At 42.0% G+C, this 20527-nt stretch overlaps 1 protein-coding gene across 5 annotated transcripts in view; it reads left to right on the forward strand.

Annotated features, from left to right (window-relative positions):
* The window catches only part of RUNX1T1 (RUNX1 partner transcriptional co-repressor 1), a 154653-nt gene that overhangs the window by 133269 nt on the left and 857 nt on the right, over positions 1–20527 (forward strand). For all 5 annotated transcript variants that reach the window (XM_084620754.1, XM_084620755.1, XM_084620757.1 and 2 more), the window contains 2 exons: positions 3913–4103; positions 19614–20527. The exon at positions 19614–20527 is cut by the window's right edge and continues 857 nt beyond it. In XM_084620754.1, coding sequence (XP_084476880.1) covers positions 3913–4103; positions 19614–19889 — 467 coding nt within the window. In that variant the 3' untranslated portion in view covers positions 19890–20527. The remainder of the gene's footprint in view (positions 1–3912; positions 4104–19613) is intronic.

The following is a 20527-nucleotide window of genomic DNA, read 5'->3' on the forward strand; positions in this document are numbered from 1 at the left end:
TTCCTCTCTGCTCTGCTGACTCTGCAGCAGAATGCTGCCTCCTGGGTCCTAGTGCCAGTCAGTCAATGCTTCTGTGTGCTGGGAGCTTTCCTGTTTTCTGTGCAACAGTGAGTGTCCGTGGTGGGGCTGAGTAAGGGAGGGGGGAATGAGGGAAGGGAGGTGGGGAAAGAGGCAGTGGGGAAGGAAGGATGTGTGGAATAGGGTAGGGGAGGGAAATGTGGGAGCGAGGAGAGGGGAAATGGAGAAGGAGAGGGGAATCGGGGGGGAGGGGGGTGCTGGGAGGAGGAGCGGGAGCCTGGCATGCAGCATCCCCTTGGCAGCAGCTGGGGCTCCCCCTTTAAGCAGGCCCTTCGAACCCTCACCCTGAGAAGCCCTACCACCCTACACCTGGACCCCTCTGACGACCCCCAACCAGTCTCCAACCAGCTGCACCTGGACCCCCAACCTATCAAGCCCCACTCCCCCAGCATCTGCCCCCTCCCTACTGAGCCCTCCCACAACCAGACCCCCCCTCTGCTGAGCCCCAACCACCTTCACTTGGATCTCCTGCACAGTCCCGTTGCCCCTGCACCTGGAACTCCCCAATGAACCCCTGTGCATCCAGATCTCTCACTGAGTTTCCCATGCCCAGATTGCCCCACACAGAAACCTCTCACCCCATACCTGGATCCTCTCACACTAAGTCCCTCCACATTTGTATCCTGCTGGGCTGAGCCTACCCATGCACACCTGGTGCACCTGGCGCAGAGAAGCAGGGCACCAGAGTGCTTATGGGGCAGGCCTAGGACTTTCACTGTGTCAGGGTCAGGTGCAGCTTCATTGCCGAGTCCCTTTACCAGGGAAGGTGGGGGCTTCATCTCCCACCTCAATGCAGTCAGTGGCCTGTGCTCTCCACTACTGTGCTGGACCCACATTTATTTACTGACAAATAAAATTTGCAGAATTTTAAAATATTGTGTTAATATTTTTTAATTTTTTCATGCAGAATTCCCTCAGAGTAATAAAACACTTCCAACTATTATGGGTTATCTATAATAATAGAATGTGCAGCTAATAAGTTTGGAATATTTGGAAGAATAGTTTTCTTTAGAGGTAGAGTCATGTATTTGTACAGCACTGAAACACTGTTATTGCTTTGTGATTGAAAAAACTAAATAAGCTTTTCTCTCTTTTTGGCTTTGTTTGTGGTTATATTAATACAATCAGATATCACACCTGATATATCAGCTCTCTATTTATATAATCAAATATAACTGAAAACCCAAAATTTGTAGTTCATCCAAACCCAGAGACATTTTCACTCTGCCCCACTTGTGGTCTCTAGAATGTTTTAAAACACTTTGACGACACCATTTGAGCCTTTGAGTAAGTTTTTACAATACAGAATTAGATTATAAACAATAGTAACTGAACCTATTTCCTCCCACCTTATGTACAGCAATCAAAATAAAAACAGTTTATCAGAATAAATGTGTATAAAGCATTGAACTAGGAAATCTCTGTTAAATCTTGTAAAAACAGTTTAAACCGGGATTTCTAACCACTGCAAACGTCTCAATTTAGATTAAGATTTGATGAGATTAAATAGTGCAGTGAAAGTGCCTCAGACACATTTAAAAATATTTTCATTCATAGCAAATGCCATAAAGACTACAGATTTTTCTCACAAAAAATCAGCTTTTTTAATAACTGTGGTTCATAAAATGCAAAAGGTCTGTATTTAAGTTGCCTCAATTTTATAAAAATGGTAATAAAACTGCATCTGTATGTTTGCTGCTGTGTATTTCTTTTCAAAGGATCAGAGAATGTTTGCAGTTGGTAATAAATATTCAAGCACCTTGCAAATGTCCTACCAATTCCCTTTGCTGATCTGTGTGTGCCTGTGGGACTAGAATAGGAATGCATAATTTAAATATAAATTGCCTTATTTGCATATACAATTAGTCAAGCTGCAGCTTTGATCGTAAGCAAAAATTATTGTCCTGTATTGCCACTTAGATAGAATTTTAATTCACCTTGAATATTCAAAGTAAATTAAGCCCTGGTTGTATAGTTGAAGGGTATGATTTTCCCCTTTCCCTATGCCCTCCCCACAAACAACATTTATGGTATGGTAATATAAAGGCATATTTTCAGTCTCATAAAAATAAAGGCATAAGTTTTATCTCTAATTTTATTTCTTTCCTCTCCAAAACTTCAATTTAAACATATCTCTTTGGAGCAGAGACTGTTTATTCTTACGTGTATGTACAGAGCCTAGTTCAATAGGCACCAGTGTAACAGAAATAGTTATTATTTTGAACAGGTTCAAATAAAGTCAATATGCGTCATTTGGATTATGCATTAGTACTTTAAAATTAGGATTATTCATGGTAATACAATAATTTTAAAAATTTGCTTCTTTAAATGATGCTACTATAACAAAGCAAATGACATCAAGTGTTGGGATTACTAACTGCAAATGTAGAGCTCTAAGTTGGGAAAGTTGTGGATTTCCCACACTTGTATATACACACACATATGTGAAATACTGAACAAAACCCAAAGTAACCATAGCACATTTGTAACTCTTACATTTTTAATCTACAGTCAGACATTTTTATTAGGAATCTATGTTTTTAATTAGACAGAACATTTAATTAAGGTGCTTTTTAAGTGGGTGAAACAATTAAGTGCAAACACTTGAGTGAAACATGTCATAATTAGTTTTAATAGAGTGTTAATTGGTACTAGGTTTGCCAAGTTAATAATTACTGCTTATTAAATTTTCAATTAATCATTGTCATTTTGCTTTGAATAAAGATGAAAATTAGATAAACTAATTCAGGGGGAGGATGGTTTCCTTGTTAATTAGAGCAGTTAATTTTTTAAAAAAGAAATTACTTGTTTTAGTTGTCAGTTGAAAGCTTGTATATTAGTAAAATCTTTGCATTCTTCTTGCATCAAAAACTGAATAACCAATTCATGACAACTCATGTTTTCCAGGGTAGCCTAGTAGAATGTATTACACTAATTCATACTGGATAATTTAATTGCAGTGATTTATATCTGCCTAAGACAACACTAAGGCTCTGATTTTAACAAATCAGTTATGCACATGTTTAAGTATGTGCCTACTTCCGGTTGACTTAAATGTGCTGAAGTGACTTGCTGAATCAGGGCCTAATTCTTCAAAATATGAATGTTGGTTTGAAACAAAGATCAATTGGTAAGAACTAAAACAAAAAAGCAATGCGTTTAGACACAAAACAGGAAACATTGAAACTTAGCTTTTGCATTAGAAAACTACATATTCAGGAAATGACTTTAGAAGCACTAAAGTTAGATTCTCTGTTTATCAATGACTTTGTTTTAAGGGGTGTATTAACTCTGAGCACCTTTTCATTATACTCTACAATGGGTTTTTATATACCAGAGAACCCATCAATGCCTTTAAGGGTGTGTATTCCAGTGTCCTGCCCTGGTTTACAGAAGCTTAAAACCAGAATGTTACTTATTATTATTAATTAATTAATTGTATTATCATAGTGCCTAGAGTTTAAAATGTTCACAGTGTCATTTCTCAATTAGTTACTTTCATAGAATTCTTTCATAAATCTAGTCCTCTGCAGAACACATTTTTCAAGCAAAATATTCAGAAAGATACAAAAGGATAAATTGGAGATCAGCAACAGCTAGACTTTTATATGGCCCACCATTTATTATCTGAGCACTTCATGTACTCCTCAGATGACAGGGAAGTAGAAGGAGGGAATAGGTCATAGGGACTCAGTTTCATCCTTATCCTACTTCAGGAAGTGATGAGGCATGCTATTAGCAGGATATATGCTTCCTTCGTGCATTGTTCCCTCTAATCAAACAGTCCTGTACCAAACCTATTGTGCTGATGAAGACTTCTTGCCTTGTTTGTAGAGGAAGCAGTCAATGAAGTAAAACGTCAGGCGATGACAGAGTTGCAAAAGGCAGTGTCAGAGGCAGAACGGAAAGCCCACGACATGATCACTACAGAGAGAGCTAAAATGGAGCGCACTGTTGCAGAAGCCAAGCGACAGGCTGCAGAGGATGCATTAGCTGTTATCAATCAACAGGAAGATTCAAGTGAGGTAAGGAGTTCCGTAGGAGGCAGCACCGGCTGTAGGCACCAGCAAAGCAAGCCCGTGCTTGGGGCGGCACAATTCCAGGGGTGGCATCCCAGCCAGCCTTTTTTTTTTTTTTTTTTGCGCTCTCGGAGCTTGGGGCGGCAAAACACCTAGAGCCGGCCCTGGTAGGAGGGGAGTCATCTCAAAGTTTACTCCAAAATATACCAAAGCGGAGCCTCGTTGTCAGAGTTTGAACCCACCCAGCTTCCTGCAATAAAGAATTAATACTCAATTTTTTTTCATTTTTTGTTTATCTTTGTCTAAGAACATAAGAATGACCATACTGGATCAGAACCAAGGTTCATCTAGCCCAGTATCCTGTCTGCCAACCGTGGCCAGCAATTGCTTCAGAAGAAAAGTCTGAAATGGCTTTAAACTGATTGGGGGCAGGAGAATGAGGCTATAAGAATAATGCAGTGATGGGAATATAGTCTGTATATTTTCCATTTACTTTAAGGGTAAAATTAAAATACTTTAAAATAACACAATCTACTTAAAATTGGTGGTTGAAATAACATTCAATGAACAATGATAAATAGTAAAAAGACAAGGAGGACTTGTGGCACCTTAGAGAGTAACAAATTTATTTGAGTATAAGCTTTCGTGAGCTACAGCAACATCCACTGAATGCATCCGATGAAGTGAGCTGTAGCTCACGAAAGCTCATGCTCAAATAAATTGGTTAGTCTCTAAGGTGCCACAAGTACTCCTTTTCTTTTTGTGAATACAGACTAACAGGGCTGCTACTCTGAAACCAATGATAAATAATGAAATTCTAATGTCCCCAAAATAAGTGACATTTATTTAGGCTTTTTGTTTGTTTGTTTTTGGGGGTTTTTTTTGCAAAGGGAGGGAGTTTGTGTAGACATGATCAGCACAGAACTAGATTCCTGGAAGAAAAAGATGTGTATGCAGAGTTACAAGAATGTTTCCTTGATTAGAATTTATTATTTCAGCTACAGAGATTATGTGTGAGCTGAAGGGCGGGACAAACAGCATCTGGCAAGAAAAAAATAGAATGAAAGAGCGACAGAGTAAAATAGGAATGAGCATGGTAAACCTCAATTCAGACTTGAACATGATAGTGGAAGCTTTGAATTCTTGTGGTATGGGACATATGGCAGCATATATAGCAGGAAGTCGGGATTGAAAGAACAATAGACTTATTGCCAGTGCTGAAGTGTTTTGGATACAATGAAATCCTATGTCATTTAGAGAAGAAAGAAACATTAACATCATGTGGAAAGGAAACTCATGATTAAAAATGCCCTTATAAACTGTTGCTAAATTTGTGAAAGCCATTTTAACAGCCATTTCAAAATAAAGTATGGTAACCAGAGAACATTGCTCTCATAAACTATTGGTCTGATTGGGAGATGTTAAAAAAATGTAGAAAAGCATGTTTTTATACAAGTTCTATATCACAGGGAATTGGCAAACTATTAGGTGTGTTGTATCGCATTATATATGAATGTTTATTCATGTACACTATTGCAAAAGCATTTTAATTACTGCATTTGCTAGTAATCTAGAAGAATGATTTAGGTTGAAGAGATTCAGATTAGGTAGTTGCACCATGCTGAAAGAACTGGAAAAAATCGCAAGCTGATAAATAAGTGGCATGCTGCAATACATAGCCATAATTTGAGGGAGCATAAGAATTTAATTCATACCAGACTTCTCTGGAGATGAAAGACCATTGTGGGAGCATTGGATGCCCAGAGTTTGTCCATAATATGTAACAGATGAATAACAAGAAGACAAAAGGAACTAATTTTCAGCATCTGAAAGTTTCTCAGGAAAAGAGAGACTAAGGGAAGTGTAGTCAGTCTTTAAGTACTAACTATTCCATTGCAGAATTAAATGAGACATAAATTCAAATTATTGGCATTTTGTAGCTAAGATATTCAAGGGCATTTTCCCCCTCGTATATTCGCATAAAGGGTATTTGTCTGACATATTGTCTGACAGCTATGATCATTAAACTGCTATCATTTTCATGTGTAAATACAAATGATTCCTATTATGAAAGCTGAAATTCCAAAGGTAAATGCCTAAGAGGAAATTGTAAAGTTGATCTGTTTAGTGATCAATGTAACACCTGTTGTCTGCCAATATACGCAGACCATTCTCCTCCAAAGAAGTGTGCATCCAAAGGAATTCACACTGGGCATTTTTGTGCAAATTCTCCTGCATTCCTGAATGGTAGCACTTCTGGCAGTGGCAACATAGGATCAGCCATCTCTATCTAACATTATAGTTTCTTTTCCAGAGCTATTGTTTACTGGGATGTTAATTTCCTAGAAATATAAATTTTAAAAGTTTTCCTTTAGCCTGGTTCCAAAGGGATGTGGATAAAAAGTATATCCATTCTACCCCGGAGCCTGTGAATAAACATTATTTGCAGGCCTCTAAATTCATCCCATCTCCAGTCAACTGGCAAGATCAGACCAGATTTTAAAAATCTATTTGAAAAACAAAACTAGTGGCCTGGTCCTGCAGTCTTTACTCAGGCAATGCATTCTAAGTAACGGTCCCTTTTTGGAGACAGGGTGACTAAGTGGACGAAATTTGTGTCTGCCAGATTAGAGATCTGAGGCCAAATCCTAACCCTACTGCAATGGTGTACGGGAACCATACCTATCTTATAGTTTACGTAGTCTAGCACTGTCCATTATAAGCCTCTGTTTTCAGTTGCTTGTAATTTATCAAACTATAGCCATTTGGGGTCAAATTTACTCTTGTTGGAATGTTTTTTTTTAAGGTGATGTAAAAATGGTTCAGCCATTTCCAAGAATGAGGTTAGTGGAAAATAGGTAGTTTTGCCCATGTTGAAACATGTTTACAACTTTTTTTTCCTTTTTGGAAAAGATTTAGGTCCTTTAGGGTTCAAAGAAAAAACTTGAAATTTGCTCTGGGGTCAGAGAGGAATCTTTTGATCTCTCTGTGAGACTCCATTCTGTTTTGGACCAGATAGAAATCTACTGAAGATTATATCTTTACATGTTCAGTAGAACTTGTTAGAGACATGTTGCTAAAATCTCTAAAATTACATGTGTACTGTACATGCTTCAGCCAGACACAATTCCTTGTGTGCCAACTGCACTGAGCATGCTCCTAGGGACAGATCTCTAGACAGCAGGTTGTTGTTGCTCCCACCCTTTAGACATACAGGAAGGCAAGGTGAACACCATGAGGAGACTAAATTCTAATCACAGCTCTTTCCACTAGCTGGTGGTGAACTGCTGTTAATTCTGTGTACTTCACAGCCCTTATAATTAGAGCCCTGCATGGATACAAAATTTGCATCTGATCCACAATCCACAAAAATTATCCGTGGATATTCGCAATCCTTGAATGTGGATGGATATTCATGGACATAAAGCAGATATCCGTGGATTTGCAGGTCTCTACTAACAGCTCCACAGGTCACCATGCACCAGTGGTGCAAGGCTGTGCCAAGCCCCCAACCCTCAACCACCCTCCACTTCTCCCCAGAGACCTCCTGCCCTACCACCCACGCACTCTATCTCCGCCATACCTCCTTCCCCACTCCAGGAAGGGAGGCTAAAATCCTGGGCCCTCATGTGCAGTGCCGCCCTCCCAGTCGGGGACTTCGATACCCCTATGCAGGTGTAGCAGCTTTAATATATGCAACTATTCTCCTCGCCGTGTCTGCTGTTGCCACCCGCTAGTTTAAATTACAACCGCACCTCTTTAAATTGGCACTTTGCTCGCTGGGCAGGAGCACACGGTCGCACTCCCTTCTGGGAGCTGTAGTTTTCATCCTCTGTCAGAGCAAACTGGGGACTATAACTTCCAGAATACCCAGCGGGATATTGCTGCTGCGGTGTGATTCAGAGAGACGAGCTGGAGCCTGAGGGCTGGGTGACAGCCACTCCATTTGGGTGAGTGTGTGCTGCAGAGTCCTGCTTGGGTACAAAATTTGTATCTGCATCCAAGCTGTGAGCCACAAAAATGGTCCATGGATATCTGCATCCGTGGATGCGGATATCCACGGATTTGCGGGGCTCTATTTTTAATTGAGCAAGGCCTCAATGCCCCTAGTTCAAGACACTGGCAGCTATAATTTCCCAGCTTTGTATAGATGGGGTAACTGAGAGTTATAAAAGGTCACTTCTGGTAGAGCTGGGAATCAAACTCGGGGCCAATTTCTTTTCTGTGCCCAGAGGTGCCACTCAAAAGGAGCAGCCCAGGAATGGAGTGGACAAAAGTGGCTTTAACCCATCTTTGCACCTTCCTGGTTCTAGGCTGCTCAAGGGGTGATGAAGCCCTCAGCCTACATTAGTCCAGTTTACAGTAGCCTTACTCAGCTGTTCATCGGCTTCACCAGTCTGGAATGCAGACATCTCTGACCACTCCCCATTCTGCCCCTGGCATGACCCTATTTATAAGACTGCGGGTGACATCAGTGTAGGGCCACATTAATCAGCTGTACTCTACCCGTGACTGGGAAAAATTCTCCCAATGGCAGCTGCACTCCTTTGGTCCCTGTACACCACTGGAGTGGAGTTAGGATTTGACCTCAGATTTCTAAGCTGGCAGCCACACGTTGTATCTACTCAGCCACCTTTTCTTCAGAAAGGGCTTGTTACTTACAATGCATTTATATATTGTCTGGCACAATGGTTGAGGCCACATGGTGCTACTGCGGTAGGAATGCTTAATGGTAAAATGTACACACCTGACTGTGCTCTCTGTAACCACTTGGGCACATTCTCTTCCTGAGCCAGGAATAGAGCATACAGCCTAAAGTTCCTGATTCCCTACATTCCTCTGCTGTCAAACACATAGTTGTGCAAGTCACTGAACAAAGTCTGGTTCACATCGCTCTCTGGTGCCTGATCCACACAAAGGATAACATCTTACTCCTGCTACTAAACTATGCCAGGTCAACACTGTAGATACAATTGCCTGGGTTCCAATGCTGCTGATGACCCAGTTGTGGGGGGAATGGAGTCAATATGATTTCACACAATGGAATTTGTTTTTTCAGTTTGCTAAGAACATTCAGACTGTTAAGTAAAAATCCCAAAAGTTAGGGTATGCCAGATTTAAGGTTGCTCATACAACCTGTGGTTCCCGAGAGCATATGCAATATGATAGTCTTTCATTACATGATCATACGCTATTTGATCTCATGACCCGTGTCTCTTACTGGCATTTCCTAACTTTTGAGTGTTTGATTTTACAACCTTTAACATTTGTATTAAGTCTTGGAGCAAACTACCCCAGCATAGCTTTTTCTATATACAGCAGAACCTCAGAGTTACAGACACCTCAGGAATGGAGGTTGTCCGTAACTCTGAAATGTTCATTAACTCTGAACAAAGTGCAGTTCAGGCTCCAGTTCCAGCAGCTGACGCTACCAGCACTCCCAGCTATCTTCGAGACACCACTGACTTCCTGAGGAAACTACAGTCCATTGGTGATCTTCCTGAAAACACCATCCTGGCCACTATGGATGTAGAAGCCCTCTACACCAACATTCCACACAAAGATGGACTACAAGCCATCAGGAACAGTATCCCCGATAATGTCATGGCAAACCTGGTGACTGAATTGTGTGACTTTGTCCTCACCCATAACTATTTCATAGTTGGGGACAATGTATACCTTCAAATCAGCGGCACTTCTATGGGTACCCGCATGGCCCCACAGTATGCCAACATTTTTATGGCTGACTTAGCACAACGCTTCCTTAGCTCTCGTCCCCTAATGTCCCTACTCTACTTGCGCTACATTGATGACATTTTCATCATCCGGACACATGGAAAAGAAGCCCTTGAGGAATTCCACCATGATTTCAACAACTTCCATCCCACCATCAACCTCAGCCTGAACCAGTCCACACAAGAGACCCTGAACACTATGGTGCTAATAAACGATGGTCACATAAACACCACCCTATACCAGAAACCTACTGACCGCTATTCCTACCTACATGCCTTCAGCTCTTATCCGGACCACACCACATGATCCATTGTCTACAGCCAAGCTCTACGATACAACCGCATTTGCTCCAACCCCTCAGACAGAGACAAACACCTACAAGATCTCTATCAAGCATTCTTACAACGACAATACCTACCTGCTGAAGTGGAGAAACAGACTGACAGAGCCAGGAGAGTACCCAGAAGTCACCTACTACAGGACAGGCCTAACAAAGAAAATAACAGAACGTCACTAGCCATCACCTTCAGCCCCCAACTAAAACCTCTCCAACGCATCATCAAGGATCTACAACCTATCCTGAAGGACAACCCATCACTCTCACAGATCTTGGGAGACAGGCCAGTCCTTGCTTACAGACAGCTCCTCAACCTGAAGCAAATATTCACCAGCAACCGCACACCACACAACAGAACCACTAACCCAGGAACCTATCCTTGCAACAAAGCCCGTTGCCAACTGTGTCCACATATCTATTCAGGGGACACCATCATAGGGCCTAATCACATCAGCCACACTATCAGAGGCTCGTTCAGCTGCACATCTACCAATGTGATATATGCCATCGTGTGCCAGCAATGCCCCTCTGCCATGTACATTGGCCAAACTGGACAGGCTCTACGTAAAAGAATAAATGGACACAAATCAGACGTCAAGAATTATAACATTCAAAAACCAGCTGGAGAACACTTCAATCTCTTTGGTCACTTGATTACAGATCAAAAAGTGGCAATTCTTCAACAAAAAACTTCAAAAACAGGCTCCAACGAGAGACTGCTGAATTTGAATTAATTTGCAAACTGGATACAATTAACTTAGTCTTGAATAGAGACTGGGAGTGGATGGGTCATTACACAAAGTAAAACTATTTCCCCATGTTTATTCCCCACCCCCACTCCCCAGTGTTACTCAGACGCTCTTGTCAACTGCTGGAAATAGCCCACCTTGATTATCACTACAAAAGGTTCCGCGCCCCCTCCCTCTGCCCCCCCGCTCTCCTGCTGGTAATATCTCACCTTAAGTGATCACTCTCGTTACAGTGTGTATGGTAACACCCATTGTTTCATGGTCTCTATGTATATAAATCTCCCCACTGTATTTTCCACTGAATGCATCCGATGAAGTGAGCTGTAGCTCACGAAAGCTTATGCTCAAATAAATTTGTTAGTCTCTAAGGTGCCACAAGTACTCCTTTTCTTTTTGCGAATACAGACTAACACAACTGCTACTCTGAAACTCCTCAGTGTGGGCAGCTTCCTTGCAGACAGCTTCTTTCCCTGGGTCGGAGTGCAACCTTGTCCCCCTTCCGGCCCAGGGTATGTGGGGAAAACAGACCCCAGCACTGCTCCTGCTCTGCCACCTGCCTTGGGCTGGCAGCCCCAGCATCTTCACTCCTAAATGTAAGTGGCTGCCCCACGCGTGGAGGAGGGGGTGAAGATGGGGGGAGGGGGACAGTCAGCCCAGATGTGCCTACCTTTAAGATCGTGGCACAGTACAGTATTTGGGGGTTTTTGTTGTTGTTGTTGTTGTTTTCTCTCTGCTGCTGCCTGATTGGTTACTTCCAGTTTCACATTTGTTGACTGGCCAGTCCATAACTCTGGTGTTAGGTATCTCTGAGGCTTTACTGCATGTCATAATCATCCCAGGACTTTGTTAGGGTTTCCAGAGGCTTTTTTGACCAATCAAACAAGAAAAACTACTGTTTTGCAAGAGAATAGAATCAAGCTGAACAATGAGGTGAGGAGAGTAAAGCAATGGGAGTTGCAGGCAGTGAGAGGAGATTCAGTAGTAAAAGTTAAGTTCCTCAACAATGAGGAAGAAGTAATAAACAGCAAAGATACAATGTGGAGGAAGTAACCAGTCAGGACCACCCATCTCATTAAAGTGAGCTTATTGTCATGTACTCTCATTAATGCTGGTCCAGTATGAATGATCTAGTCATGTGAAACCAAACACTGTGGAAAGTGCTGACTAGGGTTTGAGGAGGGAGTGCGATGTAGGAGAAGATCTCAGTTTTAAGAAGTGGCCCACAATATTTTGAGAAATGTGAGACACACAGCATTGTAGTATTTCCTTTTTATTTCTCCACTGACCGGATTCCCTGTCAGATGGCACTTTTTGCTTTAATTTGAATTGTTCTTATTTATTGAGTAATGCCATTACTTCAGTGCCTATATTGTATTTAAAATGGAAGATCTCCATAAACCTTGAGATTGGCTTGCACTCATCTGTTGTTTTTTTTTATGGGGAGAATTCCAAGGAATTGTACAGATCCTGGGCTAGAAGTACACCACAGCCTCTTAGGGATAGTATGTTTAAAAGCAAAAAGACAGAAGCAGGCCTACCTGTCAGCATGACTATTTCAGAACCACAAATTATTTCTTTACTACTTCCTTACAATTACAGAAAAGGAAACTAGGCAAAGGATGATCCGTTCATCAGTAGCTGATTTGGCTAAGAACCAAAACATATGTGAGCAGCTACTCCTTAATGACTGCTGTGCTTGCTTTGGCTGTAACATACCGTTGTGCAAATCAGTTTTAATAGTAAGGGTGAACAGCTTAGCAAAGAGACATAGTAAACTTACTGGCCAGATTATTGAAAAAATTAAAACATCTGTCTCTGCTCCAATATAAAATGCCACTGAAAAATCTAACACTTGTGGTGTTCTTCACCACTCTGAAGGGGAAAAAACATGGATATGATAGTTCACTCCAGTTGACACAGATGCTTTCTTTGTTCAGACAGCTGCTTAGATAAAACAAAATGTGTAACTGGTCCAACACTGCTTTGAAGGATTGTGTAGAGTTAATGCTTGTTTACATTATCGAGTTCTATGATGTGTCTGAATATTACACTTATATGACATATAAGGGGAGAGAGATAGCTCAGTGGTTTGAGCATTGGCCTGCTAAACCCAGGGTTGTGAGTTCAATCCTTGAGGGGGCCATTTAGGGATCTGGGGCAAAAATTGGGGATTGGTCCTGCTTTGAGCAGGGGGTTGGACTAAATGACCTCCTGAGGTCCCTTCCAAGCCTGATATTCTATGACATGCTTGTGAACACAAAGGGGCCTGGTCTATGCTGACTGGTCAGGATTGTGTCATGTAACTTGACAACTGACACTCATGTTTGAACCATAAAAGGTAATGTACACCAGCCTGATTTCTATGCCTGTTGCACACTAAACACATTTACATGCTAACATATTTTATTTGTGGTGGTCACAACTTGGATTTCTAAACAATAAAACATCAATGGCTTGGGTAAACCCTGAGTATTTAGCTATCACCTGTTACTTAATTCCAGACTTCTGCAGCTTGGAGACAGCTTTGCATGTGGTGGTGTATTAGGGTGACCAGACAGCAAAATGTGAAAAATCAGGACAGTGGGTGTGGGGAAATAGGAGCCTAGATAAGAAAAAGACCCAAAAAGATTTTATAGGACTGTCCCTATAAAATCGGGACATCTGGTCACCCTATGGTGTATTTTGGCACTTTTAAAATCCCTACCTATCGTGGCTATGTGAGTTAGGAGCACAAATCACATAGACTTTCAATGGGACTTGGGTGGACTTTTCAAAAGTGCCTAGGTCCCATTAAAAATCAATAGGACTTGTATTGCTTGGTCACGCTGGCACTGTTGAAAAGCATCCCCCATGATGATAGGTGCTGAATAAATTACACGTCAGTGTATTTGTACACATCCTTTATTGCTTGGCTGGACTGGCTTGTGGCCTTTTTTAACACAACTGTGCAATCAGTAACCCACGTGTATTCTTTTTTTCTCTTTATTGATTAACTTTTAGTGCAAGCAGTTAGGGTTCCTAGTACTCTCCAGTAGGTGCACTATTCTTACTCCCTCCAGGAAACATCAGGAAATCTGGGTTCTTAACATAACTAGGATTAACACTACAGTATTACTTGCCTTTCGTAGGAAAGTGGAGAACGTCAGAAACTTTGTTAAAGGTGACTCTGAACAGTATGGCACCATATTTAGACATTTCAAAGTAGATCGCCTTTTAACATCTTAAGATACTTTTTTTTTTGAGACAGCTCCCTTCTGAGTCTCAACAGGAAGTAGAAGAGCAAAGCAAATACTATAATAACAGAAAATATTTCTAAAAGGTGGCTAGTGATGGCAAGAGTGTAGGGCAAAATGGCTTGCCAAACGCAATGTGTTAGCAAACATTCAGCCTCAGTGTTAGAGCTCTCCAAGATGGAGATCCTGGAGCAGCATTTGTTGATGAGGACAAAAAAAAATTCAGAGTTATTAGCTGCATGTACCTGTTGAAGTAATGCTCTGCCAAGGATTTTGGAGAGTAGGAATCCTCACAAATTTTAAACAGTGATGGAACAATTGTTTGTCTGTAAGACATGGGCTAATGGAACAGCAAAAGTAGGAAGTCTGATGGGTTCTGCAAACATTTGTGGGAGAGAAAGTTGACACATTCCTGCATTAGAATAGCTCACTGAACTTCATGGAAAACTAGAATTGCACAGGATGGACAACTGGGACTATAAACTAATAACTCATTTTCCTGCTTGATATCTTCAATAGGCAGTTGAATGTTTTGAGTCATTGCAACGTCAAACTAGTTCTTTTGCTCGCCAGAAAGATTGCTGTCATCCAAACTTCAATCCGAAAGGGTTCTGTCTATGTGAGCACTACTAGAGCTATGCACTACAGAAATAAGAGATGATGCACCGAGCCCCTGAAGACAATGAATGCCAGTGCAACTATGGATACACTGGGTGTAACACAACTTGTGGAGACATACCCAAGCTAGCTTTAATATAGCTAGCTCAGGTATTAGTAGCACTGAAGCTGCTTCAGTGTGAACTAGCCATGTGAGTAATTGCCCAGGGTTTCAGGTGAGCTTCTGCAGAAGTTTCACTGCTCCAATACTCAAGCTAATTATATTAAAGGTAGCTTATGGATGTCCACATGAGCTGCAGTCACAACCTATAATATTGCTTGTACCTTCTTTTTATGAAAGCTGTTTGAACCTGAGAAATCTTGAAAATAAAGTATATCGGAACCAGGAAGAGGATAAGCTTTGGTCCAAGACTTTCTGAATGACAATGGTTTCACTTTGTGAGTTGCGGGAGATGTAGTGCAGGGCTGTCCTTACCCATACGCAAACTGTGCAGCTGCGTTGGGCACCAGGAAATTTGGGGCACCAAACTGCCCCAAATTTCCTGGTGCCCTACACAGCTGCGTGCTGTTCCAGCGACCAGACCGATCCCCGGGCCGGCTCAGAATGCTGCCCCTCGCCCCTGCTCCCCCTCTTCCCCAAAGCCTCCGCCCCTGTCCTGCCTCTTCCCACCCCTGCTCTTCCCCAGCCCCATCCCACTCCCCCCCTTCCCCTGAGCTACATCCCAGGGGACTGCTGCAGGGATCGGACGCACCCTGCATTTACTGGGCGATGGGAAGTGGAGCGACTCGGCCCCAGTCCGCTCCGCTCCACCGGCTCCCAGCCGCACCACTGGTGAGTGCTAGGGGGCGGTTCCCCCCTGCCTCCCAAGTCCCAAGGCCGGGAGCCAGGGAGCAGAGTGGAGTGGGCTGGGACTGGGTCACTCCACTTCCCGCTGCCCCGTGAGTGTGGGGTCGGGCCCACCCTGCAATCACCGGGCAGCAGGAAGTGGAGCGACCTGGCCCCAGCCCTCTCCACTCAGTCGGCTCGTGCTTGGGGGCGGTTTTCCCGCCCCCCCAGCCTGCTCCTGCCCCCTCGCAGAGGCCTGTGGCCAGCCCTTCCCTTTTCAGGGAGGCTGCGTAGGGCACCAAAATGTCTAGGGACGACCCTGATGTAGTGAATGTGATTCTGGAAGATGAAAATGGGACCTGTGGGTTAGATTCAAGGTCAGTTCCTCATTCAGCCAAACTCCATTAAGTCAATACATCCTTGGAGTCAATGAAGCTAAATTGAGTTACATAGGCTGAAAATCTGGCTTGTGTATAGCCTAACTAGTGCACAAGGAGTCTAAGGTCTCTATGATCCTGTCCTTACAGTATTAGGATACATCTGGAACTCAGTACAAAACAAGAACTGGTGTTGTAGTACATTAGACCAGTATTTTAGGGGTTGTATAAAAGATGAAATCACATTAAAAATCCATAGCTGCGTTGTTTGCTTCATTTAAATACAGAAACTTTGCTCAATTTCATGTAGACACATTATGTTACCATATGGATTGTAGCATGACATAGTACTGGTTCCTTGATGTGTATTCCCAGATAACAATGGTGAGGTCTGTACTATTCTGTAAAAGAAGTCCTTGTGGGACCAGTGGATTGTATGCTACAAAACACAGCTAATATGGCAATGCAAGTAAGTATCCTCATGAATGCACACTTGTTGCCAATTTACACAGAAGGACTATTCTTTACTACTTTTAAATATAATAATTTGGTACATAAACAGGTGCAAGAATTTTAAAATGAATTTTATGTGCATTTATTCTCACAATTAGACTAAAGCTGTAAAGTCCTGTTGAATTGTAACTGATAAATGCAGTGGACAAAAGCACGTACCAGACAATGTAGGGACACATGAGGTAATATCTTATAAAGCATTGATTTAGAGCTGTGAGTGACTAAGAATTTTAATAAAATCTAGCACCCATGTAGCATTTTACATGTTCAAAGCATTGTAGAGACTTCAGATGATTTAATTAATAAAATAGCCAGTTCAAAAAAATACTCGTAAGATGTAAGTGACTTTGTTTTCTATCACAAAAATGCATTTTGGGACAGCTGGTTGCATCATGACGTTGTGGCTCCAGCTTGAGAGTTTGTAACATCCTGCTATGCAGACTTAGACAAGCACAGTGCTTAATTTGTAATGAAAGAGGTGATGGGACTCAAGCAATTTTTTAATGTTCATAACTGATGCAGCAAGCCCAGAGGTGCCAGGGCTATGAACTGCCAAGCCTAGAGGTGAGCCCTGGCAAGCCCTGGCACAAATTGAGCACTGAACAAGCACTTCTGCTCAGGTAGAATCTAGCACATCAAGTTCAAAACAAAAAAGAGGATTTTTAGAAACTTGGCTTTTATTTGTTGAATAGAAACTTGACTAGATAGAGGCTATATTTTCCAGCATCAAAACATTTTACAATGAATCTACCCAGTACTGCAATCAAACCTGCACAAAGGGACTTGTGCACCTGTAGAGAGCCCTGCTGATTTCAGTGGTACTGCATGTGGGCTAAAGGGTCTTTCCATGAATGATCAGGACCCTTTTTTTGGATAGGGAATGAACAAGAATAGTCAATTCTGCAATTCTAAAAATCAGTATAACCAAACAAGGCTGGTTATTGCCAGTTCAGCAGTAACTCTGTGCAAGCACGTTGCAGATAGAATTGTACGCATCTTATTCCTGTGCACACAATTACAAAAATCATTTGTATTGGAGTTGCTTTTCATTGTGGTGACAAAAAAGTGTGCTTGTTTTAAAAAAAAAAAGTTAAAATGCATTTAAAAATATAGTGAAGTTATCCAGTCTGAATGGCGGTAATGTGGTCATACTGCTCCAGAACTGGACTGAGTCTAAGGAGAATTAACCTGAGATCATGAACACTGAATCAAAACCAGGTGATGTCAGACACGGGATCTGAATTTCCAACAGTTTAACTACCAAAAACATCTGTTTCTGTGAGTTTGTAATTCCACCTTTTTAAAAAAGTGTTTTAAAAGATGTGAACAATTTTACAAATTAAAAAAAAGAGTCCCCAGCACATGTATTTGTAATTACCTCGTTTAGTCTGTGTGTTTAATCAGTTTGAATTGAGAATGCCATGTACATCTGATTTCAATCTGAAGGAGTCAGTGAGTATTAGACAGTTACTCTTCTTGCATCTGCCAGAATATTCCTGCGCCAAAAAAAAAGGATAGAACTAACATCAGGATATTTTCTAAAGAAGCCACTTGACTCCAATTAAATGTTTAATTTCCTTAAAATATTGTTTTGGATTTAAGTCTTTGTTCTGTTCTGTAATTGGGATTTTTTTTATGTAGTTTAGGAATATCACTTGTAGGTTGGATGTGCTCCAGCATCCAGCTGGCATTGCGAGGGACGGTAGGGAAGTGAAAGGCATATTCTGTGGTTGCTACTCTTTGGGTAGGACTCGGAGCGGGGAGTTCATGGATGTGGTTCTGTCCAGTTTTATTCCTGATAAAGAGATATTTTTCAATCACATTTGAAAAGTGAGGGAATTTTTAAAATGTATAGTCTTGCTTTCTTGATGTACAATAAGAGGCTAGGAAACTCTGTGTCTATTAGGCTGCTGTGATGTTCTGTATAGTGGGGCAAATTGTGAAGTCCTTCCCAGGCAAAAATTCCATTGACTCAATTGATGGGAACTGAGTAAGATTTTTGTCCTTTGGCCTGTTGCGGGCTACTGTGTGACAGCCTCTTAGGCACTGTGCAGAGATTTAGGCATGCCCTTAACTTGGGGCAGTGAGTGGGCCAATTTGAGTCCAGGGGGACCACTCACTTGCTCAGAGTTAAGCATGTGCGTCTACACTGCACACACCTTACAGCGGCAGGTAGATTTACATACACTGCACACACCCCAAGCATGAGTAGACATAGCAGCATAGATGGTGAGGCACTGCTTAGACAAGTAGCAGAGAGAGACACCAGAACCCTGGGCGTATGCACAGGGCTCTACTTCCCCAAGCAATGCCTCCCTTGCTGACACTGCTGTTTTTAGCAGTGTATTGTTCCATTGCCTCCCTGCTGCTGGGGTCTTTCCCCTCCCCAGGGAAAGACGCTGGCAGTGGGGAAAGGCTCTGGCATGGCGGGAGGCAGCGGAGAAAGGCTCTGGTAGCTCCCCACTGCCTCCCTCTGGGCAGAGCCTTTCATGGTTGCATATTGCTACACATAGCAGTGTGGATGCAGCCAGCTTTTCACTGTGGTTTGAAGCTACACATAACCTACCCACTGCTGGTAGTTGTGTGCTGTACACATACATATACATAGCCTAAGTCTTTGCTGGATTGGGGTTTTACCTGTGATGTATATTCTTCCCTCACATTTTTAATAACTTGATTTCCCCTCTTTTGGGGAATTTTTTTTAAAAAATAAATCCAGTAGAGAAATCATGGTGAAATTTTAGGGCACTTACAGCTAATCAGCATAGTGATGAGAGCTGAAAATCTCAAGTGATTTGTTAGACTAAATAAACACAAAAGTAAACCTGAAGCTTGTGTGCCACAAGCTGACATCTGGAGCAGTGATTCCCTTTTTCGTGTCTGCCCTAATTTCTCAAGGCCAAAATCCCTGGAGTAATTCCGCCAAAGTCAGTGGAGTTACCGCACGGCTGCATCTACCCCAAGGTATCTGAAGTATTTATGGATTAACCGCTAGGCTAGTAGTCCTTAATTAGGCCAATGTTTAACTAGCAGTTTCTATTAATTATATGGATTGTGTTTAATGTGTTTGGTACAAAATTCAGGACAAAATTATTAACGTTCTGCTGTCCCCTTCTTCCTCTTCTAGAGCTGCTGGAACTGTGGCCGTAAAGCTAGTGAAACCTGCAGCGGTTGCAACACGGCGCGATACTGTGGCTCATTTTGCCAGCACAAGGACTGGGAGAAGCATCACCACATCTGTGGGCAGACCCTCCAAGCCCAGCAGCAAGGAGAGACACCAGCAGTCAGCTCCTCCGTGACACCCAACAGTGGGGCAGGGAGCCCCATTGACACACCACCAGCAGCCACTCCTAGGTCAAGCACCCCTGGGACTCCATCCACCATAGAAACGACTCCTCGTTAAAACTGAACTCAAAACTGTTTGAAACAAAAACAAAACAGAAAACAAAACCAATTCCTCATCCTCAGATGCTCAAAGATTTTAACTGAACTATCATATTTCAGTACATCGGTAAGAAAGAACTTACTGTATCTTGAGGTAGTAGTAAAATACAGAAGGCCAGTAACGGGTCATAATGACTTATTATGGATAACAAAGATATCTTTTCTTTAGAAAACTGAAAAGAGAGCAGAGAATATAACACAAAATGATAGATTTGACCTCCTCCCTGTTATTTTCCAGTAGCTGGGATTTTAAACTAGATGACCTCATTAACAGATGCTTTACCAAACAGCAAACCAAGAGATTGCTAATTGCTGTTGAAAGCAAAAATGCTAATATTGAAAGTCACAATGTTCTTTATAATAATAATGGAAATTAAAAAAAAAAGAGAGAGAGGAAAAAAATACCCTCAAGGGCATGAGCATTGGATACAGCAGTAGACATTTTAACAAGAAGACGAATGGCGTCCATGGGTTAGTGACTGAACTTTGAAGACCCGCACCAATATGCGCAGATGTGCAGCAGATTGGAAGGAGACACAGATGTTCTTTTTTTTTTCCTGTTTCTGAAAGAAATAAAATAATATCCAGGTCAACAGA

The sequence above is a fragment of the Lepidochelys olivacea genome, assembly GCF_965140295.1.
Source record: "Lepidochelys olivacea isolate rLepOli2 genome assembly, chromosome: 2".
Taxonomy (NCBI): domain Eukaryota; kingdom Metazoa; phylum Chordata; order Testudines; family Cheloniidae; genus Lepidochelys; species Lepidochelys olivacea.